This window comes from Cervus elaphus, chromosome 18, assembly GCF_910594005.1.
Source record: "Cervus elaphus chromosome 18, mCerEla1.1, whole genome shotgun sequence".
Classification (NCBI taxonomy): domain Eukaryota; kingdom Metazoa; phylum Chordata; class Mammalia; order Artiodactyla; family Cervidae; genus Cervus; species Cervus elaphus.
Genome location: NC_057832.1, coordinates 109,884,072 through 109,898,594, shown reverse-complemented (window position 1 = coordinate 109,898,594; position 14,523 = coordinate 109,884,072). Strand labels below are relative to the sequence as shown.

Here is a 14,523-nt window from a genome sequence, read left to right as displayed (position 1 = left end):
GTTTGAGTGAACTCTGGGAGTTGGTGATGGACAGGGAGGCCTGGTGTGCTGCAGTCCATGGGGTCTCAAAGAGTTGGACATGACTGAGCAACTGAACTGAACTGACCAGCACTGTATGAGATGTCTGTTTACCATAGCCTCACCAGCAGAATATGTTGTCAAACTTGTGTATTTTTGCCAATTTGATAAGTGAAAAAATATTTTGGCAAGTTTGAGTTCGCTTTTCTCTGATGTTGAACACTTTTTCATAATTTTGAATCCCATTTATAATTTGTTTTCCTGAGCACTCTTTCTTTTGCCCATTTTTCTGTTGGGTTGGTCTTAATCTCAGTTTTTCAGGAGCTCCTTATGTATCAGGAAGATTATATTCCTGATACATAAGTAGCAAAGATTTTTCCCTGTTTGTATTTGTCTTTTGACTTTGCTTATATAGTCATTCTCCCAGTATTTGTAGGGAATTTGTTCCAGGACCCCGTAACACATCCCCTACAGATATTGGGGGATGACTATCTAAGGGTACCAAAATCCTTAGATGCTCAAGTCCCTTATATAAAATAGCATAGTATTAATATTTGCATATAACCTATGCACATCTTCCTGTATACTTTAAATCACCTCCAGATTACTTACAGTAGGCAAATTTAAGGTTTACTTTTTTGGAACTTTCTGAATTTTTTTCTAAATATTTTTGATCCTCAGTTGGTTGAATCCATGAATGTGGCACCAACAGATATGGAGGGCTGACTGTATGTAGTATGTTATGTGAGTGTTTTCTTTTATGACTTCCAGATTTTGCATCATAGTTTCATAGGCCTTCTTCACTTGATATTGTAAGGGAGCTTACCATGTTTCTTCTAGTTCTTTTATGGTTTGTCCCCTCCTTCCTTCAACATTTAAATCTTCGATCCATTTGGAGTTTACCCTAGGATACTGTATGAAGTATGGATGAACTTTCTTTTCCTAGATTGGTTCCAGTTGTCCCAGCATCAATTATTTAAAAGTTCATATTTACCCTATTACAGATGCTGCCTTTATTTTGATTTTATTTATGTGCTTAAGAGTCTGCTTTTGGTTTTTCTGTTTAATTCCATTGGTCTGTCAGTCTGTTGAACAGGTAGTATCATGAAGAAACAAAAATCAGTCTATTGAAGTGGATGAAGGAGAGATGGATGACTTTCCCTTGGTGATAAGAGTGGGAAACCAAAATTTTGCCTACTGATGAAACATGTATAACCTTGGAATCAACCTGTTCAGAGAAGCATAAGGGAGCTTAGCTATATTAGAAGATAGCATTACAGGAGTGCATGAGAGAAATTACCAAAGAAACTGAAGGGTGCATAGCCCCAGTCCATTAATGACCTCGTATGCTGTGTTAAGGAATTTGAATTTCACCCTATAATTAACTGGAAAAATTTGAGAAGACTAATGAAATGTAAGGTTATATCACAGAATGAAATTCTGAGTTCAGTGGACTCCTCAGAAGTCCATAGATGGGCTTGAAGTTTTATGTCTCAAAGAGATTATTCTAAGGCTTTTATCAGGTTCTCAGAAGTATTTGGCAAACACACACACACACACACACACATATTAAGAATACCTCCTTTTAAAAAGATTTCACTGATAACGGGATAGGATCAGATTCGATGGGTTTAAAACTAAAGATAGGGTTGCCACCTAAGAAGTTTCGCTTTAGAGTAGGCAGAATACAAATAGCAGAGGGCAAAAGTGAGCTTTCCCTTCTGTTCATTATTTCTGGAAGGTATGGCCAGTTCTCACTATTGGCAGTAGTTATGTTCTGTATATTTCCTGCAAACACTGAATAGTGAATACTGAACCACTGCTCCTAGGACAAGTGCAGGATTACTATTATAAATGAGCTAAAGATGGCCTCTGTATGTTGTCCCCTAGATTGTTTATTTCTTCACAGCAGTCTGGGGTCCATTAGCTTAAAAGTCACCTGGCATAGGGCATTTATTTACAGTATGAGAGCTAGAGAAAGAGACATGTCACCTTGATTAACTTCAGCTGGAAAGGGTAAAATTTTTCAGTTTTCTGTGCATGCCTGCAAAAGCATTGCAAGTATTGATTTGGGGGTTAAAAATAAATTTTAACAAATAGGCAAATTTTCAAATACAGAATCCATGAATTAAGAGGATCAACTCTATAAATCTAGTCTCTTGAATACTTCCAGTGATGAACCTACTCCCTCAAACTTTTCCCTTGCTGGATAGTTTTAATAGTTACATTGAGCTAAAATCTGTCTTCTGTTTTTTAAATCTTAGGTCCTAATTTGGCTTTCTGGATTGTTCCCCATTGACATACTGTTTAAATTCAGCTGTCTTATATTCACTTTCACTCAATTTTTCCCCCTCTGGCATAAGAGTCCCAATTTCTTGAGAAACTTTTGGTTTGCTAAGTACCGTAGTGATTTAAAAGAATGAAACCTTTAATTTTGTTATTAACTAACACATCTTGCCTGTCACCCTCCACTCCCTTCTCCACATAAAAACTGACCAACCTGAACTCCCATTGCTTCATCTTAGTCTACACTGTGTTTGTCAGTTCTTTTTCAGTTTTAAATTATTCAAATTAATAAGAAGGGAGATGAATCACTGGCAGAAAAGACCAAGATAGACAGATTATCTTTCTCTCTCTTTTCAATGCCTCTTCTCTCTTCGCTCCTAATGTCATCTCTACTTCTCCTTAAGTTAGCTTCATTCTATAGCCAGATTTTCTCAATGTACTAGGGAAGATAACCATTAGGGATTCCATATTTCTGTCTTCTTGGAACTTTACAGGAGGAAAGAAACTTCTGTCAACCAGAGTTGATCTGTCAGTTAAAGGAAGAACTGTAGTACTTTTGGGTCATATCTAGCCCTGGATCTGGGATCTGGAAACTGATTAGCCAGCTTATGTCATGTGCAGCCAGAAAAGTAGTGACCCTGGATTCATAATTTCTCAAGTACCATGTGGCTTTTAGGGAAAGGTGGATTCCCAGAGGAAATAGGAATGCTAAACAACTAAACAACAGATATCAGCTGTATACCTTAAGACAAGTATTCTCTTCTATGTTTAGGATCAGTAAGACATCTCTTAAGGACCATGATAATGATTGAAGAATTAGTTTTCAGCTTTGAACAGTGTTGGATCAAAATTGATCTTGCTTTAAATGTTGACATTTTTTATTTCTCAGCAGAAGGCACTTAGTGATCTGTTGTATTTTCTTTTCGTTTATGTATTTAAGATATTTTGTAATTTTAATAAACTAAAAATTAATTTTGCCTTAAGTTGGTTAGTAATAATAGATGCTTGAGTCATAATTTTCCATTAATATTAAGTCAGCCCTAGAAAAAATTTCCTGACATAGTAATCCATATGACATTTTCAAAATGTTATAAAGGTAAATTACTGGGTTGTTTTTTTTTTTTCAGTGATGTGAAAAATTTATAATTTGTTTATTCTACCTCATATCCTGTCTTTATGATACTGTAGGTACCTGCACGGTGTGGAGTCACAGTCCGGGACAGCCTGAAGAAGGCGCTGATGATGAGAGGTCTAATCCCAGAGTGCTGTGCTGTTTACAGAATTCAGGATGGGTATGGTTTGTATGTGATGTGAAACTTTGTTTAAAAAAGGGAAAAAACATCAGATATTAAATTTTGAGGTATTCTGTAAGATCTTTACCCAAACCTAGGGTATTGAAAATCAACCTCAGAAAATAAAACGAAAAAAAAAAAATACTAAGTTAATTAGCCTAAATAAGTCTGGTATGCCCTTTGAGGAGTGAACATTAGACAATTTTGTGTGATGATGGTGTTTATTATTTTGATCAAATGACTTTATATGGAGTTTGAGATTCTTAAAATTTTGAACCATTTTGTCTGTTTCTTCTTTGAATAATGGACTCTTTCCCACTCCTGTTTTTAATATAAACTCATAGTTTCACCAAAGACTTATCAAAATTAACATTTTATATTGAACTATTTTTCAGAAAGCATGAAATTATGCCATGACCCCAACCCCTGCCACTCCCAATTTTGAATCCCATCTGGAAAAGAAAAAAAGAGATCATCTTTTTGGGGGCATAGTGTCCCTTGAGTACTCTTTTTCTTTGAATGGATAGGTAAATCCATACCTGTGATTTTTTTTTGTTTTTTGTTTTTTTTTGGACCCCAGGAACAATCCATTTTCTGCTGTTGTAGGTCTTTTCTGGAGCTGACTTGAAGAAAAGAGTACATCTCTTTACCCTGCTGTTTGTCCAAGAGTGATACATTTATTTGGGGTAAACTTAAAAATTAATTTATTGCCATTTAAATTTCTAACGATGGAAGACTAGGGAGCCAAAACTCCCTCACCATTACTAGCCCCTCAATAACCAATTTTCATATCTTCAGCATGAGGTATATGAAGCTTTTTAGGTATGATAACCAAGAAAGGCTGTGTCTACACTTTTCAGGGAGAAGAAACCAATTGGCTGGGACACTGATATTTCCTGGCTTACTGGAGAGGAATTGCATGTAGAAGTGTTGGAGAATGTTCCACTTACAACACACAACTTTGTATGTACTTTTTATATTTTTTTTAATGTAAAAAATTGTCAAGTTCTTGGAGTTTTTATTTAAAGAATATGAAGTATGAGATGAACAATTTTGACATTGTTTTTTCAACCTAAGTTGAAAATCAGTTTTATTCTTTAAAGGAAAAGAAGCACCACATATTAAAGAGTTCTTTTTTTTAATCATTATACTTTGTCTTTAATTTTAAAAAGTAATAGTCATTATTAAAAGAAAATTCTTAAAAAATTTGAGTGGTATGAAAGTATATCAAGTAAAAGTGTGGAAGTACCCTACCAGAGGTAAATAGTTGTTATTAATAATTGATTATTGTGTAGTCTTCCAAAGTCTATATAAAATGTGTGTTCTTTTTTTTTTTTTTTCTTCTTTTTAAAAATATGGAACGCTTCACGAATTTGCGTGTCATCCTTGCTCAGGGGCCATGCTAATCTTCTCTGTATCGTTCCAACCTTAGTATATGTGCTGCCGAAGCGAGCACAAAATGTGTGTTCTTATATCTGCAAGCCCAAAATAATCTTTTTTACTTCTTTCATTTTCCTTCATTATTTTCCATTTCTTTCCTCTTTTAAAAAAACTAAAAATGGAATTATATTTTGTATGTTTTTTTTTAAGTGTTAAACACATCATCATAGGCATCTTTCCATGTCAGTACACCGAGCTTTATAATGATTACATAGTAGTCCATAAGAATATAAATTCAGTGTATTTAACCATTCCTCTTTGACATTTAAGTTTTTAAAAAATCCATTCTAAACATGGTAAATAGACTCTGCATACACCTTGACACACTTGTATAAATGTTTCTGAAAGAGCATAATGGAAGTGGAATACCATGAAGACTGAAGAAAGACAGGTGTTAAAGCTCTCCTTCCATACTTCTCCCTTTATCTGGTTTTTGCATTTGCCAGAACCTAGCTTAAGCTAAGTGTTTCCAGCATGAGGCCTGGAACAATGGAACCTCTCTACCTCAGAGATAAGGGTACAGTTCCCAGAGCTTGAGAACCTGTCCTCTGAACAAGTAGCCAGCAGCCAAGATTAGAGTGATCTATAAGGCAGGAGTGCATTTCTTTCTTTTCTGTGTATGAAATTTGAACTGTAGTTTATTTTGCTAGATGGATAGTAATCGCTTCCCTTTTGGCATCAAGTGTTTTCCCTTGTGCCTTTGTGATTAGAACAGCTGGGTTCTTCTGATTTCCCAGGGGGTTAGTGTTTTGGGGGCTCCATTAGTGGTGAATAATGAAGTCAGCTTTGTGCTTCAATAGATAAGGCATCTTTTGGACAAGTGTAAAATATACCTGATGTCAGTCAGATTTACCGTGAAGCAAATAGTTTTATAATCATGAGATAAGGCATTCGCTAGTATTGATTTTGTTTTTAACTTGTAGAATTTTGAGAAGATAAATCTTAAGAATTTTTATTCCAGTTTTTAGGAATTGAAAAAAAAATAGTTGAGTTTACATTTCACAGTGATCAGTACTCTTTTTCTTGGTTACTCTTCTTAATTAAAAATTGGATATGAGAAGGTAAAGGAAGACCTAAGTCAGTAGCCTTGAAGTAGTGCCTCAGGCAGGTCCTCGCCACAAGAGGACAGTGAAAGCAAACTGCAGGTGAGCCGAGGGGTATGGGAATCCGCACAGCACAGCTGGAGAGCCGCCAGTAAGTGTTTGTTGAGATCTTTTTGTTTGCCAGCATTTTGTCTGATCTGGGGATGTAACAGTGAAGAGGGAAACAGGATCCCTGCCCTAGGGCTTCCCCGGCAGCTTAGGCGTAAAGGATTCGCCTGCAATACAGGGAACACAGGCTGGATCCCTGTGTTGAGAAGATCCCCTGATGAAGGAAATGGCAGCCCACTCCAGTATTATTGCGTGAGAAATCCCATGGACAGAGGAGCCTGGCGGACTCCAGTCCATGGAGTCGCGAAAGAGTCAGATACAACTGAGTGACTGAATGTTTTAATTAAGAATTTTCATTAACACTCTTAATTACTGTATACATTTAAAGTGCTATAGGTACACAGAATAGAGATTCCTAGAACAAATGTTTTCATTAAGAATTTTCATAAAGACTCTTAATTACTGTATACATTTAAAGTGCTGTGTGTGTGTGTGTTAGTCGCTTAGTCGTGTCCAACTCTTTGCGACCCCATGGACTGGGGCCCACTACACCCCTCTGTCCATGGAATTCTCCTGGCAAGAATACTGGAGTGGGTTGCCATTTCCTTCTCCATTGAAGTAGAATAGATACACAGAATAGAGATTTCTAACCTGGCTTTTGAGGAGTCAGGAAATTTTCCCAAAGGAAGAATTATCAAAGCTAAGACCTGGTGGATGAGGAAAGATGAGTGAAGGGAAGACTACACTCGACAAAGGGAAGAGCAACAAAGCTGGTTACCTTTTCAGTTTTGAGAGAAGTTTAGAATGGAGGCTACATACTTGGAGAGGCGGATGTTACGGTGTAGCGTGTATACGGGTGGAGTAAGCTCATGTGAGTCCTTCTGTGCTCTGTTGAAGATTTGGACTTTTCCCTAAAATCATTGGAAATTTAATGACTGTTATAGGCAAGGGAGCAGTGTGTTTAGATTTGTGGTTTTGAACAATTGCTCTTAGCATCATATAGAAACAAGAGTAAGCCTGAGTTCTGCTTAGAAAGGGAAAGAATTCCTCTCTCTGCTTCTGTGTGCTGAATTTTGTTGGCTATGGCAGGAAGGCTGCTTATGCCCCCTGGTTTCATAGTCTGTTACAAAGGCAATTCCTTCAGCATTTACCTGTATCCCAGGAATCCTTGGGAATGGATTGGGTGGAGGAGGCAGGAAAAGTAGAGAAGCAAGATTAGAAGCAGATGCCATGGGTCCAGACCTTCCCATGTTACATAGATGCTAACCTCAGACAGCCCCACACCTTACAAATCAATGCATGTAAATTGCCTGTTCTGTGGCCCACATGAGTTTACCATTCATGTCTCAAATTCCAAAATAAGCATAAGTTGTGGCCCAAAAGAAAAGATATATCTTCCTGTACCTGCTTATAAACAAAGGTGTACATACAGAGGTGTATGTCACTCAGTTTATGCTCAAATGCATATCCATATTTTCTCCTTTCTGCTTCCCTGCTTTTTCCCTTCCTTCTCTTTTTCTCCCATTTCCTTTACATACAGAAATAATGTTATGCATAGTTTTCAAGTATGTCAGTGACAGGAAGAAAGACTGCAATTGGCTAGATTAAAGAAGGAAGAGAAATTAGGGCTTCATGAAACAGATTATTAGGCAATTGAAAGTATGAGTATGTAGCAAAAAAGATAAGATGACTATAAAATGCTGATTCCTATGAATACAATTTATATTTTTCTGTGCTCTAATTTCCAGAGATTACGCTCGAGTATAAAAAGATGCTTGCTTTAGTAAATAATAGCCACATAAGTATTAAAGAAGCTTTTTCTTACTGCTTGTATATCCAGAGACAAATGGAAAAGGAACAAAGCTAAAAACAGTCAGTTGCCTTTTTATATCTTCTATAATTTGATTCATAGCCAGAATGTGAAGAAAGCAAGAGCTACTCTTAAAACTGTCTAGTTTATCTAAATATTCTCAAAAAGCCAGAATGGATGATATGCCAAGGTACCATTTTCTATGAAACATTTCTTTAAGAAACATTTCTTTAAATAACATTTTATCCTGTTAAATATGTGTTCATTGAAGAGTTTTATAAAGTGAGTATTGAAATCAATTTATTGGATCATGAAAAGCATTTATATGTAATAGAATGGATTAGAAATTCTGATGTGCATTATATATAGAGTAATATTACAAGCATGCAACTATATCCTGGATCACAATGTATTTTTCTTATTATTGTGTATGATTAATATTGTCTGAAAACTTGAGAATATATAGCAAAAAACAAAGGACAAAATAGAGTTACCTATGTTCTCATCACTCTCAAATAGCCGTTGTTAACATTTGTCGTTTGCTTATCCTGCTTATGTTTTCTACTTATTACATACACAAACCAAACAGTTGTAAACAATTTCTGGTTTTGTCCATTACCAAGATAGAACCTCCCTAGCACAGTTGTGTTTATGTGACACGTGTTTGCCTTCTGACATGGAGTTCCTACATGCTGCCCTGTCAGCATCACATAGAGGGATGGTCACAGATACACTGAGGTGTTCTGATCCTCTAACAAACTGATAATTTGTTAAACGTAGTTCTGACCTTCTTTTAGGTGATGTTCCTATCCTTTGTCCTAAGTTAACAAGTTTAGGTAGGGTTAATCTGATTTTCATATAATTTTAATTATAAACTAGTTTTTTTCTTTTGTAACTTTTTAACACTTTAATCAAAGTATATTGCATTTTAATCAAATGTATATAGTTTTTAATATAGTGCAAAGGGGTTGCCCCAACCCTTATTGGCCTCTAATGCCACTATATAGAGGAAACCATTCTTTTCCTTTTATTTCTTCTTTCTTTTTTAAATTTGAAAAAAGACATAGGAGACTTGGAAAATATAGAACAAGGTTATATATAGTTCCACTATATATTACAATTATTTCTTAAGTAGATAAATTAAGATTTTTAGTTGGGAGTTTCAATATCAAACTCTCAGAAATCAATTGAATAGATAGAAAAGTAGAAGGATATAGTAGACCTGAAAAGCTCTATGAACCAATTCAACATAATTACATTCTTAACTTTTAATGGTTTCTGTTTTAAGCTCTTCTAGTGATTCTTTTCACGTTACTGAATAATAACTTTAGGTCACAACTTCTGTATCAGTTTTAGACATCGTTTACTTAATGCCAGTTCCATTGGAAATTAGATCATCTGTAACATGACAGTCTTTCCCCCTCTTTCCTCTTCTCTTCGGAAGTGTTTTTGGTTTTTGTGGGTTTTTTGGTTCCTCTGTTCCATACCTTTGTAACTTTAAGCATGCTATTATTTCTTGTGTCAACACCAATAAGCATCTCTTAACTCCTTTGTAGAATTATTCAAGTGTACTCTCACTCGTTCTTTCACCTCTATTACTTCCTTCTCCTGTACTCTTATATAGTAAAGCTTGAAATTAGCTTCTAGTCTTTTATTCATCTCCCATCTTCTTGACTTCTGAGTTTAATTGAATAGTGGGTGGGAGATAAATTCATGTAGTCCATCTGTTACCTTGAACCCCCTGGTTTCATTTTAGACTCTTTGTGGTTAAGCTGGTTCTCATGATGTAAACATAGTAAGTCTACAGCCACACCACCCTGAACGCGCCAGAGCTCATCTGATCTCAGAAGCTAAGCAGGGTTGAGCCTGGTTAGTACTTGGATGGGAGACCGCCTAGGAATACCAGGTGTTATAGGCTTGGGCTTCCCTGATGGCTCAGACGGTAAAGAATCCGCCTGCAATGCAAGAGACTCGGGTTTGATCCCTGGGTTGGGAAGATCGCCTTGGAGAAGAGAATGACTACCCACTCCAGTATTATTGTCTGGAGAATCCCATGGACAGAGGAGCCTGGCAGTCTATAGTCCATGGGGTCACAGAGTTGGAGACGAATGAGCGACTAACACAAACATAGTAAAAATTTGTTATTTTAAACAAGAGAGTATAAGTTGATTTCTAAAAAGATTCTTACAGAATCCTCCATGATGTTTTACTTTGCAGGTACGGAAAACGTTTTTCACCTTAGCATTTTGTGACTTCTGTCGAAAGCTGCTTTTCCAGGGGTTCCGCTGTCAAACATGTGGTTATAAATTTCACCAGCGTTGTAGTACAGAGGTTCCACTGATGTGTGTTAATTATGACCAACTAGAGTAAGTAATCAAAAAATTTTTCTTTTCTGCCACTTTACATTTAACTTTTCTTAATGTGAAACTAGTATGTCTTAGAGTCCGTGGAAATTTTCTTTACAGAAGAGTTGTTACAGGGAAAAAACAAAAGTTTTTTGAGGTTTGGCTAGATAGTGTAGCCAGTACTTCACTTTCAGATTGTAATTCTGGTTTGCTAGACATTTCATTTATGTTTCATATTCTTTTTTAATTAATATAAGATCCCTTCCACATACATAGATATCACTTTAAGATGGTTTTCGAGTGTTTAAATTAAATTAACTTATATTTTTGGACCACAGATGGGGGAATCTGGTTCTGTCAGCTGTTTTATAAATTAAGTTTTCTCTTTCTCTCGAAGTTAGTGTCTGTCTGTGTCTCTCTCTCTCCCACTCCCTCTCTCAATATATTGAGTTAATTTTAATCTTTTTGTGTGTATTGTCACTACTGCTATTAAGGTCTTATTTTTTGATCACTGGAATTAGGGAGAGTTCCACTCAGTAGTTTAAAGTACATGATAATAATGTAACCTTTTAGCAATAGATACATTTTCTTCTAATTCCTTAACCATAAAGCATAATTTTTCCTCTCTACTATGTAGAAATGTGCTATATAGAACAATTAGTTTTAGCTAAAATAGTTAGTTTTAGCTTGTTTTTGAAAGTAGAGTATAATTTTTTACCCTAAGCTATCAGACAGAAATACAGCCAATTGAATTTAGCAGTCTTTCCTGAAAATGCAATTTGAGCTCAGATATTTTTGTTAACTCTTTAATGTATTCTGGTGTATGAAGCTTCTGGGTTTTGCACAAGTTAGGTTTGTTTTGTTTTGTTTTTGTTTTTGCCTCACAGTTTGCTGTTTGTCTCCAAGTTCTTTGAACACCACCCAATACCACAGGAGGAGGCCTCCTTAGCAGAGACTACCCTTCCATGTGGCTCATCCCCTTCTGCACCCCCCTCCGATTCTATTGGGTATGATTTGATTCCTGCTGTTCAGTGACATGCTACTTGAGCTGATTTTTTTTTTTTTTTTAAACTTTTAGTTGCTTTGAAACATTTCCAACATTTGGGTAATTAAATTAAGGACTTTTTTTTTCAGGTAACTCATCACACCTGTCATACATTTGATACAGATACAGAGGGTTAAAACTGACATAGACTGTTGTAGGACCATACTTGGAAAAAATCAAGCAACAAATAATTTAGAGTCCCTGCCTTGTGCTTGCTTTATTTTTAATATCAGATACAGAAGTATATGATTTCCATTTAGAAAATGGCCAACAGTTTTAAGCTAAATATAATTATAATCTACAATTTATGATATATTATTTTAAACTATGTGATAAATATTGCGATGTTTACAAAAGAGAATAGAGAGAGTAGTGAACATTTAATCAAGAAAGTGGGATTTGAACTGGACCATAAAGAATTCCGGAATCTGAATGAGTCTAGGAGATAAGAGCGCAGTAGTGATGGTGGGACCAGGGGGTGGGGGGAGAAGAGAAGGACAGAAACAGCTTATCTTCATTTTCTAGTTTATCCATTTTCTTTAGATTTGATAATAACATTTATCAGATTTAATCCAGATTTTTGTTTTTCCTATGTAAAGACCAGTGTCCTTTGCATACATATTTCTGACTTATGTGCTACATGTTGCTATCATAGTCTTTATTATTAAGTTTCGAGAATGACTTGCTGTCACTACACCAGATCAATTATGTTAATTGACCACCCTCTACAGTTGTAGTTAGTTAAGGCTTTTTCTACTTTTAAGTTCTGACATAAAGTGTGTCACTGCCTTGAGACTTTAAATTAGCCTCTAAGTATATAGAAAGTCAATGTGTGTTTCAAAACTTTCTTAAAGCTAATACTGTCATTTTAAAATTCTTTTTACCTGCTCCCAAAATCCCTTGCCAAAGGCTGTTATTGGCTGTCTAAAGCAAAAGCACAGCTTTGTCACAAACTAAAAATTAATCAATTAATCATAATAAAAAGGACCAATAGAGCAATTATTTTTATTTCAGTTCTAAGTGGATTCATTTAGTTAATATAAACAGTTAAAGTTAACATTTCTTTCCCTACCCTTTTAAAAGGGTGCTTCAAAGAAGTAAAGCTCATAAGCGGGTATGGTTCAGATTCTAGTAATATATTTAATTTAGAAGCTTCTTGTCACAAGTTGGCTTTTTTGACTCTTCCGACCTTCATCTGGTCCAAAACTATATTTTCTTCTCATTCCTCTTTAAACCCTCTCTCCTCTTAAAAATGTCTTTTTATTCCCTCAGCTGTCTTTCTGGCTGTCTTATTAACCACTTGATACTGCTGATTAGTTACAGAGTTTGCATAAGATGGGGTGCAACAATAACCAATCTCTGAAGAGAAGCTGATAGCATTGAATCATTCATTGGTCCTGACGGAGCTCACTGAGTCGCACCTCATCAATCAAGTGGTACTCACTTCTCACCTCCCTTGGATATTCTTTCTGAGGGGCACAGACTTCTCATGGGTGTTTACAATCTATTCTCAAAACTTTAATATGCTCTGTGAATGCCAGCTTCATTTTGGGGGCAGTGAGAGATCATAGACTTTGTTTTATCCACACTACCAAAATAGGTCAGTCTGTCACAGTTTCCTCAAAGAGCAATTTTTACAAAATTTGCTTTAAGGTTTAATGTATTATTCTTCTGTGTGTCTTGTATCATTTATTGGGCATGGTAAACATTTCAAACTCTGAGAGATTTGACACTCTGAGAATCTTTTGAATTTGGAAATTATTTTTGCCATTTTTGTTCAAGATTTTAATTCACCTCTTGTATAAAGCAATAGATACATGAAATACACGTGTGCTTTTAAAAGATTTATGATTTCCTAATACTTTCCATAAAAATTACATCTTAGTAACTTCAACTATCAAGAAATGGCAAAGGTAGAAACAATTAGCAGACATTATTCAGTTAGTGTGTATTTTGAACATTTTTGTATAATGTTAAAGAACAAGTTTCTTCAGCTGATTAACCACAGGTAATTTCTAGCCATTTGTAGATGTCTCTGGAATGTTCTGAATAAAATCAGTGTTCTTATCATTGATACCTCATGGAGGGTCTGCTTGAGCAAACCAGCTTTGTTGGTGTTAGTTGTAAGCATGAATTAGTTTTTTAAACTTAATTCTTTTAAAAGCCATTACTGCCATTACCTGTATTTTAAGGTTTTATTTGAGAATATGAAAACAAAATCTTCATATAATTCACTTTTCTATGTTATCTATCTCTAGAAAGTTGCTCTAAATCTTATCTTCCAATCACTTGACTTTTCCAGGCCCCCAATTCTCACCAGTCCGTCTCCTTCAAAATCCATTCCAATTCCACAGCCTTTCCGACCAGCAGATGAAGATCATCGAAATCAGTTTGGACAACGAGACCGGTCCTCATCAGCTCCAAATGTACATATAAACACAATAGAACCCGTCAATATTGATGTAAGTATCCAGCAGTGTCCGAATCTAGAAAATTCAAGTGTGTTTATTTTTCTGCTGTTTTTTTGGACCACAGATTTGGGGAATCTAGTTCTGTCAGCTGTTTTGTAAATTTAGTTTTCTCTCTCTCTCTAGAAGTTAGTGTCTGTCTGTGTCTCTCTCTCCTCTCTCCCATGCCCTTTCTCAATATATTGACTTAATTTTAATCTTTTTGTGTGTATTTATAATATAGATTTATAATATAAATCAGAAAACATTTTTCATTTATCACAGTTAGTATAAGTGATAGACTTTTCATGAATTACAGATCAGAAAAATCTTGTCATCTTCTCTGATGGCATAAAATATTTAACCTGGTACCAAAGTATAGAGTTATTCTCATTGTTTTTTTCCTTATGACACCTCTGTAAAAGTCTTATCTTCATTTATTTAACAGATAATCAATCCACTTAACCCATTTGAAGGTATAGAAAAAATAAGAATATACTTGCATATTTCAATGTGAAATCTTTACCTAAATTTCTAGTTCAGCTTTGAGTTAAATAACCCTTAAGGACTAATCATTACTTTTGTACTTCTCGTGCAAAGCTACCATTTACCTTCTTTACTTTCTTGAGTATACCATTGTGGAGAAGGAAATGGCAACCCACTCTAGTATTCTTGCCTGGAGAATACCA

The 14,523-nt window shown here is 35.4% G+C and overlaps 1 protein-coding gene, 1 non-coding gene and 1 pseudogene across 6 annotated transcripts in view; 2 read left to right on the top strand and 1 right to left on the bottom strand.

Annotated features, from left to right (window-relative positions):
• The window catches only part of BRAF (B-Raf proto-oncogene, serine/threonine kinase), a 162,358-nt gene that overhangs the window by 86,012 nt on the left and 61,823 nt on the right, over nucleotides 1–14,523 (top strand). For 4 of the 5 annotated variants that reach the window (XR_006334923.1, XM_043872314.1, XM_043872318.1 and 1 more), the window contains exons 4-8: nucleotides 3,493–3,596; nucleotides 4,457–4,559; nucleotides 10,215–10,363; nucleotides 11,230–11,349; nucleotides 13,690–13,849. Coding sequence is in view for 4 of the 5 variants with exons in the window: in XM_043872314.1 (XP_043728249.1) it covers nucleotides 3,493–3,596; nucleotides 4,457–4,559; nucleotides 10,215–10,363; nucleotides 11,230–11,349; nucleotides 13,690–13,849 (636 nt within the window). In the remaining variant the exon portion in view is untranslated. The remainder of the gene's footprint in view (nucleotides 1–3,492; nucleotides 3,597–4,456; nucleotides 4,560–10,214; nucleotides 10,364–11,229; nucleotides 11,350–13,689; nucleotides 13,850–14,523) is intronic. The other variant, XM_043872315.1, reaches the window with a different exon arrangement.
• LOC122674946 lies at nucleotides 4,946–5,052 on the bottom strand. The gene has a single exon (XR_006335109.1). It is a non-coding gene; the product is annotated as a U6 spliceosomal RNA (small nuclear RNA).
• LOC122674916 lies at nucleotides 9,797–9,915 on the top strand (annotated as a pseudogene).